We start from the raw sequence: 15,401 nt of genomic DNA on the forward strand, positions 1-15,401 counted from the left end.
TGGAAGAGAACACAGATCACACATTCAAGTATTAAAAAAAACACAGAAAGATAAGACAATGAGCCTCTCGAGGGACTAAAGGCAAACCGTCACCTTGAGGTGGTTTCGTAGCAGCCAATGAAGGCCTCCGATGAGCTGATCCCGCCCTCAAAAGGTCACTGCACATCATGGTAAGATGAGCAGTGGCTTGATCCTGAGAACAAGGTGTCTTTTTCAGCCGGTTGCAGGGAGTCGAAAACAAACAGAGGTTCTTGGAATTGAAAAGGGGGGCTAACGTCCAACTCGTGGCACGGACCTACATTGACAAAATAAATTCTAACGTTTGTTCCATGAAACTATAAATTTATTCCCAATAGTCTACTTACTTGATTTCAAAAGTGTTTCTCTTGGCGGCACTGCTTCAGTACATGTGGATGTTGAATTGATTTATTTCTGTGTATGTCCGATCTTCTGCCTTGTCAATCTAATCTAACCGAGGGTGTTCAGAATCAGTAAGGCTACAGTATTAGCAAAGGGACTGTTATCAGATTTCAAATTTGTCCATGCAGGGCCATCGTACTGGCCCTCGATGACATCAGCAGTTTGCCATCTTCTGATTGGTTGGTCAAAGCAAAACCTGCTACAGACAACTTCGACTACCGATACACAATACATTTATTAATCAGCATCTCTGGTGAGGCTTTTTTTTTTTTTTTAAATTACATTTGAATGTTTTTGACACATTACTCGACACGCTGTTAAATTCCATTTTTGTAGAGTATTTATGGTTTCTAGAATTGTGACATGGTATTAGTATTAAAAGGTAGATTACGTGAAATAAGTACTAATTGAAAGCCCGGGTACCAAATACATGGTAAAATTGTATCTGCCCAATTATATGTTGCAGCTCTTCAGACAGAACTGTGTGGATTTACTTAAAAAGGCACAAAGATCAGATTCCAGCAGTTTGAAGCTAAAAACAAATCAAATCAAAATCTGTGCAAGGATTTAATGGGTTACAAAATTATCAGGAAAATGCTTGCTCAGAAGGGGATGACTATTGTTGCCATTATTCCATAGTGGAAAACTCACAAAATGACCAGCAATGATCTTGCCTCATGGAGTGAGGATGACCGGGAACTTATTGATCCGAAGGCAATTGAGACCTGTCACCAAGAAAACAGTTGGTAACACACTGTCATTTAGATGTTCACTAGCTATCTTCAGGCGGGCCAGTTTCAGATCTTTTCTTGAACATGGGGGTCCTTGCGGGCACCGCAAGATATGAGTCCATTACGTAGCCATGCTCAAGATGGCACATGTATAATAGGCCCGTCTTAAGATAGCCAGTGCGCATCTAAATAGCTTAGAGGAGTATTGGGAGAACATCTGTGGTCAGTCTCCAGACCTCAACACAATAGAAAACCTGAAGAGATAACTGTCGCCCATCATACATGTCCGAATGTCTCAATGAAAAAATTGGATGGGTCTCACAAATCAAAAGTTTTCATCTCGAGCTTTTAATCATACATAGAAATTTTGTTTTGACAGTACCATTCATTTAGAATGTTTTAGCAGTATGTATATTTAGTGTAAAGAGCACAATGTGTTTTCTTTTTTTTTTGCCATTATCTGATGATAAAGAGTTGAGAAATACACTCAGAGAGAGAGAGAGAGAGAGAGAAGAGCAAAGAGTACATGACGAAGTAACACCTCAGACTACATTATTTAACACCTTAAAGGCGACATTTATCTGTGGTTTATGTACCAGTGTGCATCCACAGAGACGACCCGACCCACCCACCCCCAAATTTACTTCAACGAGCTTGGAAAATGTCTGCAGGAACAGAAATAACAGCTATGCGTGCTCAGTGTTGAACACGCTACAACAAAGACCCCCTGGTGGTCTTCTATGACACCTCTAGGCCGACCTTGCTAAATGTGAGTGAACGATGACAACCGCTGAACAGACGAAAGGGAGTGGTAGTGTAGGTATAGTGGTGGGGGGCAGGGGGGTGGAGGACATTACTGCAGTTGAGTGCCACATTAGAGGCGTAGAAACAATCGATCACATCCACAGAGACGGCCAAACATCCATCTATCGCAAATCAAATCGTCGACAAAAAAGCCGCGGTGAAGCTCTGTGCTGTTTGTGCTATCTGAAAAGCGCCACAAACACAATTCCAACCAGCTAAAGTTCCAAAGCAAAGAAAAAAACAAAAACATATACACGACAGGAGGGCGGACAGATAATTGGCCTACTAGTCCCAGAAGCGATTATTTTTCAGTACATCCATTCGTTTAAGAGCAATTAGGAAATGCCGACGCGTGGGTTTTGGCTGGGCTGCGTCGCTTCTCTCTTTAAAACTTTGTAAGCTGCTTTTGAGCGCTTCTTCCAGAGCTTGTTAACGATGGAAGCTGCTGCGGTTTTGGCGTCGTAGCATCCGCTGGGCGCCCTCGTGCCCCCGAGACGGAGACGTGTGTGTATCTGTGTGCGTGTGTGTGTGCGTGCGAGCGTGCGCCGTTAAGGCTGGGAGGGAGGCGGCTGGGCCCCGGCGGCGTGCTGCGACATGGCTGCCGGGGAAGACATGGACTGGACCATGGGCTGGGCCGGCGGGGGCGGCGGAGGCTGTGGCTGCAGGGCCCCTGAGTGTGTGTTGGGGGACGGTGGGGGAGTCGGACGTTTGAATTTGTCAGGGCTGGTGCTTCTCCTTGGCGAGGGCCTCTGCGGAAGAGAGAGAAAACAGTCAATCACACATATGAACCACAATATGCGGTACATGTTCACAATCGGCTCCAATGCCAGAACTGCATTCAAAAAATAATATCCAGAAGCATTTATTTGTATGTATTTATTTTTTGTCAAAACAGTTTGGGATTATTTAGATACACAGTATATGTATTTTTTTCAAATAAAAGAATATTTTGCCACACGTGAAAAATAAGGCAACAAAAAAATAACACCTCATTATGATGCAGTCTCCCCACCAGTTTTATTTGAAAAATACTAATTTATTACCTATACAATTCTAAATAGAATTAAATATTTTTAGTACTTTTATTAAAAATAATATTGCCACTCATGTAGCAAAATAAGGAAACCAAAATATAAGAAACACCTCTCAGTATAATGCAGTATACACTACAAACTACAATGCTATAATTTGTTTTATCTTAAAAACGTTTTTTGTATTTCAATTTATGTTTGTAATATTTTTTTATGTAATTTTGTCACTTATGTAGCTGAGTAAGGTAACAATGTAAAAACTGATCTACAGTAGCGTAGTTTGTTTTATTTGTTTTAAAAACATACCATATTGTATTAAAGAAATACCTCGCTATATCGCAGTTCACGCATTGCAGTCCCGATGTATGGCATTTTTTTTGTCTTTACAGTTGCTTTTTTTTTTTTAATACGGTTTGCACAAACTTTTTGTGCATTCCATAGCTGTTGCTCTCTCTCAGTATATTATGCCTTTAGATGTTTTTGTATTCTTTTAAGAGTGTGTCTAAAGACCGTAAAAAATTAAATGCTGTCAACACAATGAAAAACATGCCTGGGGTGTATTGCAATAGGGTATTTCTATAATGTAGATTTCACTTATTGCAGGGGGACTGTCGAAGGCAACCCCAGCGATGGAGGGGTGATCACTGCATATCAATTTTAAATTGAATTTATATTTTTTAAATAATTTGGCCACTCATGCAGTGAAGTAGGGAAACCAAAATATAACCTTTCACTATAATGCAGTAGCTCACAATTTATTTTGTCATAAAATATGTATTTTATTTGGACTTACTGTATATATTTTAACTATTTTTACATACATTTGCCACTCTTGATTCGATTTCCCATTGCAATCTACAATGCCACAATGTATTAATTGTTTTATTATTTGTATGTTTTTTTTAAAATATAATTTTGCCACTCTTCTAACTATCCATCCATCCGCTTTCTGTACCGCTTATCCTCACTAGGGTCGCGGGCATGCTATACTGTAGTGCCATCATTTATTTTAAAATATATTGTGTAATTCTATTGTCTACTTATCATGTTTGAAATTTTGTAAATTTGTATCATATTTTTTTTTGGGTTATTTTGCCACTCACGTAGTTAAATAAGATAACCAAACTATAAGACCCCTCAGTATGATGCAGTAGCCCACAACAATATACATTATTTCTCTATTATAACCAAAACATATGGCCTAAATGCTAACTACACTAATAAAACACTGTTGAAATAAAACCTGAGCGTTATCACTACAAAGGCAAATGTTATGAAACAGGATTTTGTATGTCTACTTTAACGAACCAGGTGCTTCACCATAGACCCTCAATATCGCTAAACTTTCATGTAAAACATGAACCAGAAGAAAGTTCCTTCAAAATCTAAAAAAAACAGAACACATCTGTGCGGGCGGCTGTGACTCACCGCTACGGAGTGGGAGGAGCTTCCGTGGACGTGCAGGGCGGGGGTGTTGTAGTGGGAGATGGCGGCTCTGGACAGAGTGGCCGGCGGGGTGAAGCCGACTGTGTGGCTGCCATATGAGAGACCTGCAGGGGACGGGAAGTGAAAGTTGCTCAACGAAAATGGCTCAATTCAACAGGGCTCAGACTTATGACGACAGATTTTTATGTCCGCCATTTTTCTACATGTAGCAAAATTATTTGTACAGTGAAACCCAGTTTATCGTGGGGGATATGTTCAAGACCTACCCGCATAGGTGAAAACATGCAAGGGTATTACACTAAGCATTACAGTAAACAATGCATTTCTGTTATTTGTAAGAAGGTGAGACAGGCCTGTTGTTTGTGTGAGTGCTCGATGCTGGGAAACCCCTGACACACAGAGTGCAGCGAAATGAAAGATATTTCTTTCTTCCGGTCCAAAGATTAATTCAAACATCAAACTGCAGGTCAACAATGCTGACATGACAAAGTTATGATAATCATAAAAATTGATGTTATCTAAGATGACTTTATGATGTTGATGTCTGTGTGCTGCTGCCAGGATTCTTATGGTAGCTTATTTTAAAAAAAGAAGTGTATTCATGCCAGTTCTCTTTGACGTTCCTTGTTGGCTGCTTTATGACCGGTTGAGCAGCAGGTATCTTACCGGGCACCTACCTGGAGATATGGGGCGGCTGGAGCTGGGGGAGGGGGTGTACGGGATGGGGCTGGACACCGTCCTCGCTCGCAGACCCTGCGCCGACATTTCATTGAAGTACCTGATGAGGCAACACAAAATAAAAAGGGATGTTGTCGGCTAACATGATGACTGCCATAATGATTATCTGTGCTAGGTGATCTCACACCGTAGTGCTTTATGAGGTTACATAACACAACAGAATGGCTAAAATGCAATCACAACACACTCAGGCTGGAATTGCACTGCATGGTTCAAGTTTTGATTGTTTTGCTATCGCGTGACACAATTCACATACTTCTGTACACATTGCATGTGAATGCTTGAAGAGCTGAAACTGAATTAATGAAATAGTTCAACTGGAGAATGTGAGCCTTGAAGTTGGAACAGTTTGAATCTGTGAAGAAATGTGGAATGCGGAGGTAAATATGTAAAATATCTATTAGGGAATTTTTTTTTGTCAAAATATGGACATTTTGGAAATGTTATAATAGCTCTGTATATTGCCTCCATGTGCTGAGCAGCTTGAAGTTCCATGAAGAAAACAAGAAAGAGATAGATATTACACAGATATAAGACAGAAATCAGGCCTCTTCCAAATGTCGATAAAAACCCAGTAAGTATAGAATGTGCGCCATTGCAGCACAAAAAGACTGGATACACCAAGTATTGTAGAATAATTACACCGATAAATACAAATGCCGACTGGTGACGTATACACACCCGCGTCTTTCAAACATTAATAAACAGCCGCTCTAATTCTAAATTACAGCAAAAGCATTGATCATTAAATATGGTTAAGATAATTGCCGAGAGCAGCCAGTGGAGCCCTCATTTAAAATCAAAGTACAGGCTGACTAAACACGATATGAAGTCTGAATAATTTTATTATTTACGTATTGTTTACTTGCGAATTGGTGTTGACACTTTCCTGCAAATAAAAGATGTCTACCCCAGCCTTAATTTGGGCACATTGTGAAAACTGGGTTGTTTCGGGTGTTCACAGCTATATCGGGTATGTGTCAGTTGATATGTACATGAAAATAGACAGTTGAAAATATCGGATGTAGGTATTAAATCAGAATTGGGGGCTTGGACGTGCAGCTTAAATCCAGCCCCACCTCTTATTTTTGTGCCATGCAGCCAGCCTAATGCCTCATTAAAGGGGCTTGTCTCATGAAGAGCAGTTGCCGTGAGCAATCTGACACATTTGCTTTGTATCACCGACTGCTTTCAAAACGCTTATCATATGTGGCTTAATTTGAGCGGCTCGTACCGCTCGTCGTCCATCTCCAGGCTGGACTCGCTCTCCGACAACTGTCTGCACAGCGCCTCCCGACGCTCCATCTCCCTCTGGAGCTTTCTCTGCAGCCTGACGTTCTCCTCCCTCATGTGTCGCTCCTCCTCGATGTACTGCGCACGCTTCTCCGTGTCTGCGAGGGGACAAACAACATTTTTTATGACAGGATGCACTCACCACCAATAAACAAAACAGCAGGTCAATGAGCGATTCCAGTATCATAAAGGAAGCAAAATGCCTATATTTCCCTATCAACAGTTTCCTCTTATTTATGATTGAGATGAGCGCTCCCCCTAGTGGCCAACGCAAAAAAGAAAGAAGAATCACAGGAGAGGCGCTCTGGTTTTGGCTATTTAACGTCCATTAATTAGATGAGAGAGCAAACCAACAGTTAGAATTAGGATCACCACCAATGCACTGACGATGTACCTAATTAAAACTCAAAGCACTATGAATGTATAACTTTCTATCCATTCATTTTCCATACCGCTTTCCTCATTAGGAGTCATGGATACACCGGACCCTATCCCAGCTGACTTTGGGGAATAGGCTTAGGTACACTCAGGACTGGTCCCCAGCAACAAGCCTTCACACGCTATAGACATTTTTTTGGGACAGATTACAACTCCGAACCTAAATTTTGTGGGTCATATATGTTGACCACTAGGCCTACCGTGTGGCAATATACCGGGTGATTGAAAAGTAACTCCCTATTTTTAAGTACTTGTAATTTATTTCTGAACTATAATTCTTATAAGAAATGAACATGAGAACAAAGTGTATTGCATGGAGTTTTATTTCGAATTTGATATTGGCGCCAGCATTAGCCACCAGTTTCTCAAGCCGCCTCGGAACCGCATTAACTGATTTCACAAATAACTCTTGTGGGATGGAAGACATAACTTCTCGCATTCGCCCTTCAAGTTCTTCCAAAGTCGGTTTGGTAGAATAGACTTGCTCCTTTAATCATGGAACATACGCAAAACAAAAATTGAGAAAAATATTACAACATGAGGTTCAACGCTCAGCTTGTGCCATCCTGTGTGGGGTTTGAATGTTCTACACGTGCTTGTTTGGGTTTTGTGGCTTCCTCAGACACCCCAAAATATATGTGCCCTATAATTGGCAATTGGGGCGCATCCTGCCTTTCGCCCCAATGGGCTTGGCTCCAGCATGACCCTAATGAGGAAAGGCACTATAAAATATGAATGGAATTTATTCAATGACATTCCACTGGTATCAAACATGTCCCTAGCTTAAACATATTTAGAAACTGATGGAACTGGGACAATATTCTGCGGTTGAAAACTTTGTGTATCATATTTGTTTGAGCTGTGTCCGTTTTACACGGCCGCCTGAACGTTTTCTACTCGATTATAATATATTGCGGTGATTTACAGCATGTCTCAAGTTGCTAGGATGCAACTTCCTGCTTCAAACAGAAACAAAATGTTTTTTCATTCGTTTACATGCAAGCAAGTATTCTGTTCTGAATCGCCGATGTGAAAGAAGGGCCACTTGGATGTAGCCCCCACCCATCTCGCCACCTGTCCCATCGAAGTGAAAGCCCACTTACGCTGCAGCTCGGTGGTGCGCAAGCTCTTCTTAAGCCTCTCCACCTCATTCTTCAGGAAGCGGATATGCCGCATCATGTTCTCTGGGGAGTCGATCTCCATGGAGACGTCCCGTGGGGACGGCGGGGCCGACACGGGCTGGTCCAACTTCTCCTGTAGGATCCTGTTGAATAAAAAGTCACCATCAACCAGTCGAATTTAAAAATAATAATAAAAGACTGCTGAATTAAATGTCAATGAAGACATTTATTTCGAATACGCACCTTTTCTCTGCCTCCAGCTTGTCCATCCGCTTCCACAGTCTGTTGACGAGGGCTTCTTGTTCCTGCTCTAATGTGTTCTCAAGGTCGATCTTCTCCCGCCTCAACTGGAGGGGAGAGGGGGAAAAGAAAAACATTCAGACAAAGCACATCCAAGGTCTTCAAGTAAAGAAAAGTTCTGCTGTGTGCTCACTTTGAGGACACAGTGAGCAAAAAAATTAAAAATAAAACACTGCTCAACATTTGCCAACTAGTTTTCAAACCCATTTCACCGTTTCAGTTTAGGTAAAGTGATTTATCAAGAAATTTTGATCATCTAATCACTTCCTCAATGTGTCGATTCTACTCAAATATTTAAGTGCACCCAGGACGTTGTACAGGAAGAAACAGACAAATGGAAAAAGCACAGTATACACATCAATAACTGACTTAGATACCTTTCCGATCAAAGTCAGCACTTTATTTTATAGACTCTAAAAATACTTAGAAAAAGCAATTACTTTTTATCCTTGAAATAAAAACCTCAACATTATTCTAGCTTTGTAATTTCTTCCATCAATTTGAAAAACATTTTTAAACATCAAGCGATTAAATATTTGCTAATTTCCCCAGTAGTCTATCAAGCAAAAAATCTAGATTTTTTCTTTTCTTTCAGAATACCATTTGGCAACACAAGTCATGTCCTTTTATAATCAACTCAATTTTCAATTTTTCCGAAATAGGAAGGTTATTACACAAGCATCACTCAGACATCAGAGACATAATGGGAAAAATCTGATGACAAAGGAACAAATTCCAAGGCACAGATTTGACCTGGAGATGATTCAAATACTTCCTGTTCAGGAAGCATCGTAGAAAAATAAACAACACTGAATGTTGAACTCTGACTGAAACATACATACCTGCTCCAAAGTCAGCTGCTTGGAGATGGTCTCGTTCTCCATCTTCTTGATCTTCTTCATGAGCTTGTTGACCTGGAACTCCTGCTCCTGCTCCAGGTGCTGCTCCAGTTCAGCCTTCTCATGTTGGAGCTAAAGGAAACGAGGGAAAAGGGAAAGTGAGCGGGGCGGGTGAAAAAGAGAAGTGCGACGGACGATGAGTCACTCGTCAACTATTTGAAGACGGGAGTGAAAAAGACACGTTAGCTCAAACATTGAGCGGATAGCAAAACAGGGTGGCTTGTGAAAAATGACCGGCGTGGCAACCATGGTTACCACATTTGGCAGATAAACCAGACAAACAAGAATGACAGATTACATAAGCAACAATTACTCATCACGAGGAAAACTGCAAACTAATTTGTGGGAAATGACTGGCGACAGCAACCAGGAACGACTGGCACAGACACGACAGAAGGCAGAGGGGTACCAAATAACCGACAGATGGAAGGAGAGTCATTAGAGAGTCGTTTAGAAGCCAAAGTGATGTCATCACGAGCCCGCTCAGCCTCCGGGCAAGTTAAAAATACAGCTGATGATAATACACTAGCTGCTCTCGGCTTGTATACACAAGGACGAGGCAGACGGATGATGTCAAACACAGGCCACATTGGCGGGATTTACACTGCATGGTTCAAGTGACACAATCTGGATATGCGTCAGGGCGGTGGAAATAGAAAATGCAGGGGATCTGATATCTTCAGATGGGAATCAGGCCTCTTCCAAATGTGGGCAAAAATCGGATTCAAATTGGACACATAGATCACATGTTCGTCAACGAGAGCGTGATGTCATTAAAATAAAGCGACCGGTGAAGAATACACACAGATCTGCTAATATTTATGTATCGCGGGTTGTTTCATGTGTTCTGGCAGTGTAAATAAATCAGTAGGCATTCATTCAGAATTGGTCACTTAGACCAGCAGTGTAAATCCAGCCTGAGACACTACCTCGACATCAAAATCTGGTATCCTGATGCAGTCAGCTTCAACCTACATCGGCTCAAGGTGAGTCCGAGAAAGGCGCAACAGACCCGCAAGGTTCTGGCAAAAAGCCCAACCCCAATGTCAGCATTTAGAGAGTCTAAAACTGAAGACAAGTACTGTATCATGTCGTGTTGTGTATGCATAAACAAAAGTCCTTCAAGGTAACTCCGCACAGTGGAGCAGCCGATGTAGAGGTAATTATTGTTCCTCTGTTAAACTGTTCCATTTTCACATCGGAAATAATATGAACATAAATAATTTTCCTGTGTTAAACTGCAGTCGTGTAAAAATAAGTTAACCACTCTCTACTACTCACTCTCTCCATGACGTATGAAAGGTGGAGCATTTAGGGATGCAGACAGAAAGCAGACTGCTGAGGGCAAGTCAACTTCAGATATTGCATTTTTTTAAACATTCTCAACTGTAAAGAGTTAACTACACTATTTAAAAGTTCCCCGAAAAGCCGTCACTTTGTCAATGTTTTACTTTGTGTTGCGAGGCCAAAACTGAAGTTACAAGTGAGCTTCAGATAAGCCGCCCCTCGAGGGAAGTGGAGGAAAAATTAAGGGACAAGGAACAATTAAGGTACTGTGATGCCCCCCACATGTGGGCAAGGACAACCACAGTCACTGAGGCAGTTTCAGGCGGCTATTGCACGAGACAAATGCACAAATACAAAAGAACACTCCCAAAGAACAGACTGCTAACGCTGACAAACTGGACAACCTGACTGACTTCAACTCCTGATGTCATTCACTAGGTCATGCCCCTTAAAGTCACACAACACATGAATACTACAGTACACTTTAGAAAGCCTGTTTTTAAAAATATTTTATTACATTTTTATACGAGTTCCATCCATCCATCCATTTTCTGAGCCGCTTCTCCTCATTAGGGTCGCAGGCGTGCTGGAGCCTATCCCAGCTACCATCGGGCAGGAGGCGGGGTACACCCTGAACTGGTTGCCAAGAAGGTCAACTTCTAGTGTTTTTTTGTGGAGCTAAAAAGAATTTAGGGATTTTTATTTGAATTCATTGAGGAAGATTTATCTGAAATACTAGTAAATTGGGTTACAAGTAAATTAAACCCATAATTCAAGGTAGCACTCTACTCGAACTACTGCACCTTCTCCACTTCTATTATAAAATAGACCTAAACTAAAATAAAACATTTAGGGAAGTGGACAGAGGAACTTAACGTACTGCCCCCCCCCCCCCCCCACAACATTCCTGACAGTGATACAAATATTAAACGTTAACTAATAAACCTAAACTAAAACAAAATGAATCGGTCTTTAATAAAACAACAAATTTGCAGCATTTAGGGAAGTGGAAATCGACTCTCATTTAAAACTCTCAACTGTCATACGAGTATAAAAGGAAGTTAACTGCTGCATAAGAAACCTAAAAACAATACTCTGGGTACTAACCATGAACTAGGATGACACGCGGCGGGGTGCCATGGAGATTACCAAGTGTGCCTGGTTGGCGAGTTGCTTCACATTAAGACTAAACATAGCCAACTTGCCAATGTACATTCCGGTCTTCTTTTATCACTCATTGCCATCCTGTACTGAGCAGCCAAGACGCAACATTTTTTTTAAATTCCTTGTTATGACTTCAGTGCCATTAAGTTTGGACCTTAACGCCAATGGAAGTGACTAAAATGGCTGCCGTTGTAGGTCGACTCACTTGCATGAGCTTCCTGGACAGCTCGTTGGTGAGAAACTCCTCCTCTTTCTCATAGTTGACAGCCAGGGTCTCCTTCTCCTTCTGGAGGGCTTGGATCTTCTTGAACAAGGTGTTGCTAATGAACTCTTCCTCCTGCTCTGCTCGGGCTTGCTGCAGGAAACGGGCAGTAAAAACACAGACGTAAACAATAATACGGTACATAGTACAAAAGTTAAACATTTAGTTGACCTGGGCTAACTCCCTCCCAAGCGATTTAAATGAGGTTTACCCTTCACATTACCCCACTGGCGGGTGTCGCCAACTATTTTGCTTATTTAACGATGCATACACTTATAATGTAGCATATTTAGACCCCATTTAAAATATTATTTTGCTGTATTTTGATTCACATGTGTTTATCTGAGTGTACAGTAAACACTGGCTGATTTGCTAATCCTAGTTGCAAATTTATAACAAAAATTATTCGCTGAAAAACACACCTGGTCACACCTATTACTATTAGCATATTTTTGTACTCTTTCTGTAATGCCCTAAAATGGCAGCCAAGCAGCCAGCTCTTTCCAAGGCTTCTGGCAAACAGCCTAAGTGCCAAAAGAAGGTTAAGATGCTCCAGGAGAAGGTAAGCCACCAGGATATGCTGAGAGAAAGGAAACCTTTAGTGTGCAGTGTGAAAATTGAGAGTATACTAAGGATAATGTTGTACCATGAGTTGGAAATGACATCCAAAAATAATGAGGTATATTTTGGGTTTAAACTATTAATATAGGCAATTATAAACATTTGGGGGCAGGGGGGATCTACTCTCTGCAAATTTCTGCAGTTGGTGTTGTACCTTGGGCGAATAGTGAGGAATGACTGCATTTCAATAACGTCAAGCTCACGTTGACGGGATATATCCGATCTGTGCATTTAGCATGCACTCACTCATGTTGGTGGCTACCCTATGTGCATCAAATCTTTGGCCATATTTACAAGAGACTTGATATTCCTTAATTTCTCATTATACGGTCATTACTATTTGAGCCAATTGAGAGCACACCCACACACAAAAGAAAAAAAACAGGAATTGTGCCACTTGAACCCAACCATCCATTTTGTATGGCGCTTACTTATCCTGACTAGGGTCACAGTGATGGACAATTTAGTCTTCAATGAACCTAAGGTTCATGGTTTTGGAAAGCCCACAAAAGAACAGGGAAACTGCAAACTCCACACAAAGGTCTGAAGCACAGATTCGAACCCCCAAAGCTCAGACCTGTGAGACTGATGTGGTAACCACAAGTCCACCGGTGCTCCAGTCACTTGAACTGTGTCAAACCAGCCAAAGACGCTTGCTTTTACAGGGTGGACTTGCATAACTGAACGGTGGCCAAAATGTTTCAATGGTAGGCTGGTGATTCACTATTGTTTTTCCACTGGCATCCAAAACGGAAACAGAATTTCCCCTAATGGCTTCTGAGTTCTTGCAGTAATGGGAGGCTCAAGGGAGGGTGGGGGTGGAATCAGGAGGCAGCTAACATTTCAGCACGATGATGCACACGCAAATTAATCATCCTGGCAATGCGTTTATAGGAGCTGGAATGGGGAGGTCAGAGCTGAGGAGACACCCGGGCTGAACCTCCCCTCGAACCCGGGGAGAGAGCAGCGGGTGCAGCGTGCGGCTCAACTGGCCGACACATGAGCCTCGCTCTCGGCTGAGCTTGGCCAAGTTTGGCCTACATACTTCCCATCTCAACACGGCATCAGTTACACACCTCGTACGGGCCAATAATCCATTCACTTGATGTCTTCGCTCCGTGTCAACGCTTTTTTTTTTTTTTAACTCACATAGCACATCCTTCGCATGTGTGTGCGTTCGGACTTAAACCCACAAAACAGCTCACGCCGACTTAATTAATGAGTTAGTGAGGGGTCAACACTAGTTCGGACGCCTGAGATAAGGTTGGCGGAGATTAGTTGAAGGGCGGGGGAAAAAGAAACAAAACAAAGCCGAACTAGCTTGGCTGGCTAACCCCAACCTAGACGTTAGCACGCACGCACGCTCCGTTAGCATAGCCACCTAGCCAACTCGCTATCAAAAACACGAGAGGGGCGTGTTGGGGAATAAAAGACACGCATTACGTGTGCAAATAGTTGAGTTAACATGCGACGAGATGACAAAAAGCCCACGTCGCGATAAACTTGTCACGTACGCTAACCCGCGAGCTAAGCGGCTAAAGCTACTCACAATAGTGACGCTAGCTTTGCGCAGGTCTCGATTCTCCTCCTGCAGCGCTTTGCACTTGAGTTTGAACGTCTCCAGCTCGATTTTCAGAACTTTGTTCTCCTGCTGCAGCGAGGCCAGCCGGTTGGTGAGCTCCTCCAGGCGAAACTGTGAGATCACGATGCTCGGCTTGCCCGAGTTGGAGGCGCAGGTCGACATCGGGGTGGCCGAGCTGCTGCCCGCGCCGTCGGTGTCGCTCTCGCTCGCGCTGTCCGCCATGGCGACTGTGTGTGAGGAGGAGAGGAGAGGTTCGCGCAGAAGAAGACGAGCCGGGCTTCTTCCACGCAGCTCGAGGGCGCCGCTCTGCCCCCCTGCGCCGTGTCACCTTGCTGGGGCGCCGCGTGGACAGCGCCCCGGCGTGGAAGTCTCCAGAAGCGCGGCGACTCCATGAAAACCGCTCAGTCTGACGTCATAAAGTATGTGTGTAAAACTTCAAAGAAATAATAGATATATGAGACCAGCATTATCAGTCAAATCTTGTAAATACGATTCCAGTGATGTATCATTTTCCTGTGACAAATATTAAGAAAGTTATGAGTCTTTAAAACCGGTGAATTATCCTGTTTTATAAAAGGCCGGCGGGACAGAAACAGATAATGATGAACTTAAAGTAATTATAGAAAGGCACAGGCCAAGGTCTACAAATTTTTAACAAAATAATGGTAGAAACAGAGTTTGAAGATGGCGGTCAGGTGATGTGTGTTTTGATTAGGCACTAAAACATGCATCGAACAAAAAACAAAACATTAAGAGTCGAGAATGACACTTCATAAGTTGTTAAATACATAGAAATAAATATTTGCCCCCTTATCAAATTCTTACATTTTTGCATAGTTTTCCCCACTTTGATGTTTAAGCTCATAAAACAAATGTAAATATCAGACAAAGATAACCCAAGTCAATATAAAAAAGCTGTTTTTAAATTTAAATGGTGATTTTATTTATTGAGGAAAAAACCAATTCAAAGCAACCTGGTCAGGTGTGAAAAAGTAAGGAAACTAGACTTTTCTTGTTGGTTGAAGACGTTTCACCTTTAACCTTATAAGTTCTAAATTTTTATTCTCTCAATTTATGTTTCTCATGGGCGTGTACCCTGGGGGTGGCCACTAACACCCTCAGACAAAAGTTGGATCAACCCAAGGACAAAATTACGAGAAGCAAACTCAGCAATGTTATTTTTACAGAGCAGTGCAGGTGAGAGTAAAAGGACCTCGACATTGGCGAGGCCAAGCAGCCTTTACGCAAGCGCATGACACAACAC

At 42.2% G+C, this 15,401-nt stretch overlaps 1 protein-coding gene across 1 annotated transcript; it reads right to left on the reverse strand.

The window, feature by feature from the left end:
• Window positions 1-1,478: 1,478 nt before the first annotated feature.
• LOC133485937 (coiled-coil domain-containing protein 6-like) lies at window positions 1,479-14,487 on the reverse strand. The gene is made up of 9 exons (XM_061790379.1): window positions 14,105-14,487; window positions 11,878-12,027; window positions 9,165-9,293; window positions 8,266-8,369; window positions 8,005-8,165; window positions 6,405-6,561; window positions 5,110-5,210; window positions 4,415-4,536; window positions 1,479-2,704 (listed from the first exon to the last, which is right to left on the reverse strand). Exons 1-9 carry the CDS (start codon window positions 14,357-14,359, stop codon window positions 2,504-2,506), a joined length of 1,380 nt encoding a protein of 459 aa, XP_061646363.1. The 5' UTR covers window positions 14,360-14,487; the 3' UTR covers window positions 1,479-2,503.
• Window positions 14,488-15,401: the final 914 nt, after the last annotated feature.

This window comes from Phyllopteryx taeniolatus, chromosome 11 (assembly GCF_024500385.1).
Source record: "Phyllopteryx taeniolatus isolate TA_2022b chromosome 11, UOR_Ptae_1.2, whole genome shotgun sequence".
Taxonomy (NCBI): Eukaryota; Metazoa; Chordata; class Actinopteri; order Syngnathiformes; family Syngnathidae; genus Phyllopteryx; species Phyllopteryx taeniolatus.